General features: G+C 37.8%; 1 protein-coding gene across 1 annotated transcript; it reads left to right on the forward strand.

The window, feature by feature from the left end:
- The first annotated feature begins 703 nt into the window (after positions 1-703).
- LOC145113499 (uncharacterized) lies at positions 704-1,225 on the forward strand. The gene has a single exon (XM_079049578.1). The coding sequence runs from the start codon at positions 704-706 to the stop codon at positions 1,223-1,225; it is 522 nt and encodes a 173-aa protein (XP_078905704.1).
- Positions 1,226-7,924: the final 6,699 nt, after the last annotated feature.

Genomic DNA, 7,924 nt, shown 5'->3' on the forward strand with positions numbered 1-7,924 from the left:
TTTTAATATTATTATTTTTAACAGACCGGGATAGGAAATCCGTTAAAAATTCATAACTTCTTCATCCGACGGCCGTTTTCGTCTGTCTTTTTACCGTTGTGCTACTTTTGACGAGACCTTCGATTCTCGTTTAAGTTGCGTCGGCTAAATATCGGTCGGTTTATAGTTCGAATTTTTAGCTGTCTACTGCTAAACCGAAACTTCGAAAAATCATAACTTCCTCATGCGAAGTCAGATTTTTACGTTCTTTTTATGAACGTTCTCGGTTTAACATATTGTACAACTTTCATTTAGATTGTTAAGGCTAAAAAGCCTTTTATCGAAAATTCACTTTTTACACTGAACAGTGTTTTGCCGGTTTTATCGCGGATTTTCGATTGGTCATAACTTCTTCGTTATAACTCGGATTTCAGTGTTCTTTATATTTTTGGAAACCTTGTTACAAACTCTACCACTTGGTTCATCCCAATTACGATTATTGATCAATTTATTTTTGACCAAACTTTGACTGGTGTCACACAAAGACTACCAGAAGGTACTAGAGCACATTAATTCCCATCAAATCAATATCTAATTCATTGAAGCCTTAGCTCAAATTCCAAAATACGCAAAGTTCCTAAAGCATCTTCTAACAAACCGAAAGAAAAGGGGGGAGGTGTCTAAAGTTGTACTAAACAAAACCTATTCAACAGCTATGTTAAACATGCTACCAAAAAAGTTGGGTAATCCAGGTAGTTTAACACTTCCATGCCAATTCGGAAATCTAGCCACAAGCTACGGTCTAGCAGATCCGGGAGCAAATGTTAACTTAATGCCTTATTCATTCTTCAAGAAACTTGACCTACAAGAACCAAGACCAATTCGCATGGCCATTCACTTAGCAAACAAAAGAATCACCTTTCCAACAAGGATTTTTGAGGATTTATTAGCTAAAAATTACAAGTTTGTTTTTCCCGTAAATTTCATTGTTCTAGATATGGAGGAAGACGATAAAGTGCCAATTTTTCTTGGAAGGCCCTTTTTGAGCATCGCCCGAGCTTTGGTAGACATAAGAGAGTCCAAACTCATAGTTCGAGTTGGAGAAGAAGTTGTAATTTTCAGGGTTAACAGAGCAACACAACATTCAAGAATAAGTGACGACATGAGTTTTTTGGTAGATGTTTATGATGAAATTTTGGAAAAAGAGTTACGTGGATCGAAGGACAAGGAAATTGAGGTTACATGATTATACAAGAAGGTGATTTTGATGTTGAACATGATTTGCAAGAACTGGAGAAGCTACTAGAAGAGAACAGGTACAATGAACTGAAAAAGGCTATTGAAGACCCACCATGACGTGGTAATAACACCACTACGCCATGTCATTCAGATTTCATACAATCTTACGAGCACACTTGTGACACCATGAAGTAGCAAGATGCCCACGTTGTGGTCACTGAACAAAAACCAAAAATCGAATTAAAGGCTTTGCCTATATATCTCGAGTATGCATTATTGGAAGAAAATAAGCAAAAGCCATTCATAATAGCAGCTGATCTCACACAAAAGGAGAAGGAAAGATTAGCTAGAGTACTCAAGAAACAAAAGAATTCCATCGCTTGGAATATCAAGCATATCAAGGGCATTAGGCCCTCATATTGTTCACATAAATTTAATTTGGGAGAAGGAGCTAAACCAGTGGTGCAACGACAAAGAAGATTGAACCCAACCATGCAATATTAAGTTAAGAAAGAGGTAGTCGAACTCTTGGATGCCAGAATTGTTTACTTAATATCGGATAGCCAATGGGTGATTCTGGTGCATGCGGTACCTAAGAAAGAAGGCATGACAGTGGTGACAAATGAAGAGAACGAGCTTACTCCTACGAGGACGGAAACCGGTTGGAGTGTGTGCATTGATAATCGCATGTCAAACGATGTCAAATGCTCGAAATATTATCCGGTCACCTTTATTTCTGCTTTCTAGATGGATTTTCAAGATATTTTCAGATTCCTATTGATCCTCAACACCAAGAAAAAACCATGTTCACTTGCCTAAGTGGGACATTTTCTTATCATCGGAGGTCATTCAGATTATGTAATGAAACGGCCACGATCCAAATATGCATGATGATCATTTTCCATGATATGGTTGAAAAGTTCATAGAAGTTTTCATGGACGATTTTTCTATTTTTGGGTCTTCTTTTGATGATTGTTTGTCTAACCTCGACTTGATCGTATGGTTACATTTGTATTTGTTGTAATCGATTCGAGGCGTCCTTGAAAGTTAGTAGTTCAACACGTAATGTGACATTTATCATAAAGACTATGTTAGTAACTCAAGACCTACCATGAAATTTATCATAAAGACTATTTGAGGCAAAGAGAAAGGAACCTTAGGGTAAGCCTTATTAACTTCCGTGTAATCCACACACACTCTCCATTTGCCATTTTTATTTTGTACCACCACCACTTTGGCCAACCATCTTGGGAACTTTACCTCTTTAATCATTCATGTCTTGAGAAGTTTTTTAACTTCTTCTTGCATGATTTGGTTCCTTTCGGGCGTGAATTTCATTCTTTTCTGATATACAGGCCTGAAAGAGGAATCTATATTGAGCTTATGAGTTATATCTTATTTATCTAACATATAATATCCTCTTGTTTCCATGCGGGAGGTTTTATTTATGTCTTTTAAGAGCTTTACTAAGCCTTGCTCGGTTTTTTGGTCTCGAGGATCCTATGGGGACTTTGGCTTCAAGATCCTCAAGGTTTAGTGGCACTTCTTTTATGTATTGTACTCTTTCTTCTATCACGTCTGGTGCCCTTTACTTTAATTGGTAGGCTTGCCGTGGTTCAGTTAAAGACTTCATCGAGGCCTTATAGCACTCCTTAGATTCTTGTTGATCACCGACGATCTTCATTATTCACCATGGGGTAGGTATCTTAAGCCATTGATGGTATGTCGATGGAACTGCTTTCATGTCACGGATCCAGGGCCTACCTAATATGACATTATAGGAAGATAAAGTATCAATGACACAAAAGTGTTGCATAGAATATACCCCTTTCGATGTAAATAGGCGGCTTGATTTCTCTAATGGCTTGCTTCGTTTCACTATTGAGTCATATTAGTACTGGAGATCTTTTGATTATTTTGGATTCTATGATATTCATATTGGTTTCAGCATCTAAAAGTATGATGTTCACTGAGGACCCCTCATCTACCAGGATCCTTCTGACGAAGTGATTGGCGATGTATAGAGTAATCACCAATCTATTATGGTGATTATCCTGGATGTTTTCTTTATCCTGTTCATTGAAGATGATCTCCTTGCCGTTTGGTATCTACGTATTCTTTCAGGGTCTTTCTTCCCTTTCCGACTTGAATACATTGACATGTCTTCTAGCTGCAAAATAAGAAGTTCAACAGATGTCATATCCTCCGGAAATAACATTGATTACATTAGCTTCGGAGGGAGGGATCCTGGTTTTTCTAGGATCTTCGTAGGATCTTTCTCTTTTCCTTTAGATCTTTCTTTTCTTCTTTCTAGGATCACGTTAAGATATCCCTTGCTCAGGAGATAGCTACTTTCCTTCCTTAGCGCCATGCATTCCTAAGTGTTATGCCCAAAATCCTGGTGATAAGCACACCAATTAGATTTCTCCTTCAATTCGTTTGATTTATCTCCTTTTCTTGGCTATCTTGCTTTGTCGCCATGATCCTGCATAGAGAATATCAAACCTGAAACATCCACAGAAAACCAATAATTAGTAATCCTTGGAAATTCGCCTTCCTCTGCTTCATTGTCAAGGGCATTAACCCTATGATGATCATGTTTGGAATATGGTTTTAACTTATAGGATATTTGGGTTGAGGATGCGGCCTTCTTGTTTAGGTCATCGTAGGAATTCGGTGTGTTGGCTCTCTTTTGTATTCTTTATCTTCTTCCAAGCTAATGAATCTCAAAGCTCTACTTCTGACATCATCCATTTGTTTGCATAGAGTCATCACAAGGTCTTCGTAGAATGGAGAATCCATCTTTAGGCCCATTTTAAAGGCTTCCATGGCAGTGGCCATGCCGATGTTCGGTATATTCAACGCTTCCCTTCCAAACCTGCTTACAAAGTCCCTAAGGGATTCTTTAGGATCTTCTACCACTCGATAAAGATCACCAATGATCCTTTCAAATATCCTTCTACGAGAAAACTTGTTATTGAAAAGATTAACTAAGTGAGCAAAATAGGTAGTAGAGTAAGGAGGAACATTAAGAAGCCATTTCAAGGCTAAACTTGTAAGATTCAAGCTGAAACTCTTGCATAAACAAGCTTCCTTTAAGTGTGATGAAATGGGAATGATTTCCATTCTTTCTCTATATTGTGCTATATGTTCCTTAGGATCCGCGTGGTTCCATCATAAGGTTTCATGCTGGGAGTTTGGAAGCACTTTAGAACTTTAGTCTCGGATATCGAGAGCATAATCCTGAGATACTATGACTGGTGGAGGATACTTCTAGTATTGGTTGGACCACCCCTAGTACGCTTGAGATCATCTGTCTTAGTTGATGGAGTTCTTTGGCTATAGCTGGACTTATTCCTACATCAAGATTCATAGAGTTATTATTAAAACTATTACTTTCATATAAGTTAATGGTATTTTTGTTATGGGGGTATTGAAATTTTCATCAAGATCATGGATCATAGGATTTCGGCCGATTGTGCCTCCGGTTAGGGTAGCAATGGATGTTTGAGCTGTAGTTTCCAGACGTTTCCCTAGGGTTCCTATCATATCGAAATTTAATATCCTGGGTTGCAATATTGAGGGTGTTGCCTCTTGGGTTTTACGGATTTTTGCCCTTATCTTTTCCACCTCCTTGATCAGTGTTTTGTTGTCTTCCTATTGCTGAGCTACCTACTACGTTAACATCTTCATCATGGAGAAGAGTTCGTAGTTAGAGATCGAAGCAAGATGATCATGAGATCCTAATGATCCTATTGTTGAGCTACCTACTGCGTTAACACTTCCTCGATGCATTGAAAATTTTCCTTTGACTAGGGGTTGCATTCGGGGGTGGTGGAAGAATTTTTGAAGAAATAGGAGGAATGGAGGAAGAAGATAGGGTTGGTTGTGTAGACATGATTTTCGAGAATTAAGAACACTACGGCCCCACGGTGGGCACAAAATTGTTTTGGTAAAAAATAAATCAAACGAGAATAAACCAAGTTGTATGAGAGGCTTTGGTGTTGTAGCCATTACGAGTCTCAGATTGAAATGAAAATGGCAATAGTGGTTTACAAAGAAATCTCTTGATCCTTGATAGGATCTCCAGCATAAAACTTTTGGAGGAGAAAATGATCACATTCCTTTTTTTATTTTATTGATTAGTGTGAACATACATGTGTATATATAGTCTAATTCAAGTAACTAAAAGTTGATATTTCATGTATCCTCTTGAATAAGTATTCACATGTTGTTTAACTTGGTATCTCCGGGTATTAAGCCTAATTGAAATGGTTCCTCAGACTTAAGGTGTCTTTAGTTGACTATTTCTGCATAAGTGAGGAACAAACAGAAACTATAGCCATTAATTTGGTTAGGAAATAACAATAACAATAATCAGGATCCTGGCATATTTTTCGGGGTCCTTAGATTTCTTTGATATCCGGGATCCTGGATGGGATTAACGATCTTTCCCTTAACAATGACAAGTATAGATAAAGAAATCATAACTCACAAAATCAATATAGATCCCTCATTCGGGCCCATACATACAAAAACAAGGAAATTTGCACTTGAAATGAACCAATTCATCCGGCAAGAGGTTGAAAAGCTTTTCAAGACAGAAATGATTAAAGAGGTAAAGTTTCCAAGGTGGTTAGACAACATGGTGGTAGTACAAAAAAAATAGAAAATGGAGAGTGTGTGTGGATTACACGGATCTCGATAAGGCTTACCCTAAGGATCCTTTCTCTTTGCCACACATAGACTATATGATAGAGGCCACGACAGGTAATTAGCTACTAACATTCATGGATGTCTCGACTGGATTCCAAGAAATAGAAATGGAACCATCTGATCATGAGGATACTGCCTTCATAAACCCTACATGCATATATTAGTATGCTATGCCTTTTGGTCTTAAAATGCAGTGGTAACGTACCAAAGATTGGTGAATCGAATGTTCAAGTAAAAACTGGGGGATACCATGGAATTCTACATTGATGACATGGTGGTGAAATCTAAAAGAGCTGAAGATAACCTTAGAGATCTTGAAGAAGACTTCGATATAGTAGATGAATACAACATGAAACTAAATCTGTCCAAATTCCACTTTGGAATGAAGGCAAGAAAGTACCTTGGTTATATGGCCACTAGGGGGGAATAGAAGCCGGTCCTGAATAGACCAAAGATATCCAGAGATTAACTAGAAGAGTATCAGCTCTAAACAGGTTCACCTAAAGATCCTTAGAAAAGTTAAAAAACTTTATGTGATATCTTAAATAAAAATAAGAAGTTCTAATGGACCTAGGAACATGAAGATGCCTTCCAAGAACTCAAAATATTTAAGTTCAACACCCTTATTGGTGAAACCGTTAAATGGGGAGCCACTCCTCCTATATCTTTCAGTATCCTAGAATGTTGTAAGTGCAGTCCTGGCTAAGGATCTCGATGGGGATCAACATCACAGTTACTATGTAAGCAAAAGTCTCTTGGATCCTGATACTAGGTATTCTCATCTTGAAAAACAAATACTTGCAGGAGTAACGACTTCTAGCAAATTAAGACATTATTTTCAAACTCATACCATACATGTAAAAACTAATTATCCTATTAAAAATGTTATGAGAAAAACAAAAATGGCAGGAAGAATGGCGAAGTGGTCAGTGAAGCTCAATACATATGACATCATATACGAGCCAAAAATCCACAATAAAATCACAAGCCTTGGCAGATTTTGTGGCTGACTTTAGTGATGATCTACAAGTTGAAGCAGAATTAGAAGCTTGAAATCTTCTAGAAGAATAAAACATGGGAAAATGGACGCTCTTTGTAGATGGGGCATCCAACTTCAGAGGAACAGGCCTAGGGATCAAACTAAAATCACCACAGGGCACATCCTTCCCCATACCGTTAGCTATGAATTTGATGCAACCAACAATAAAGCTGAATATGAAGCACTAGTCAGTGGGCTACTACTAGCCAAGGAACTTCAAATAAAGGATCTACAAGTATATGTCTATTCATTATTAATAAATAACCATTTTAATGGATCCTATGCAGTAAAATGTGAAAGACTAGCACGATACCTTCAAATACTTAGAACTTTAGCCTCAGAATTTGAAAACCTTTGCGTAATCCAAGTTCCTAGAGAAGATTATACTGAAGTAGACACACTAGACAACCTAGGATCTTCTCTCATGATCCCTCCAGAAACCTGGATATTGGTAGTCTATATAATGATCCCGAAAATAGAAGATCCAGCAAAGAAACTATAAGACATCACTACCCATGATCGAACAACTAACATTGCAGCAATCAAAGATCCTTGTCTCCAACCCCTATAACCTGGTCTCAAAACTCAGGGTCCTGGACCTAACATTTAGGGTTCACAACAACATCCAAACTCATGGACCCAAACTATTATAGAATACCTCCGAAATGGTACAATCCCAAAAGAAGAAAAAAGCGATAGGTCTTTTAGAATGAGGGTCTCACTGTTTGTGAATATCTAATGAGTATTGTACAACAAGCCTGTATCAGGCCCATATCTAAGTTGCCTAAAGGATTACGAAGCTATGGAAGTCTACATTGATGACACAGTGGTGAAATATAAAAGAGCTGAAGATAACCTCAGAGATCTTGAAGAAGCCTTCGATATACTAGATGAATACAACATGAAACTGAATCCGTCCAAATTCCACTCTGGAATGAAGGCAGGCAAGT

The sequence above is a fragment of the Lactuca virosa genome, chromosome 5, assembly GCF_052849685.1.
Source record: "Lactuca virosa cultivar CGN04683 chromosome 5, Lactuca_virosa_CGN04683_v6, whole genome shotgun sequence".
NCBI lineage: Eukaryota > Viridiplantae > Streptophyta > Magnoliopsida > Asterales > Asteraceae > Lactuca > Lactuca virosa.

Coding starts and splice junctions, on each gene's coding strand:
- LOC145113499 (XM_079049578.1), top strand. CDS start 704: ATGCTACCAAAAAAGTTGGGTAATCCAGGTAGTTTAACACTTCCATGC.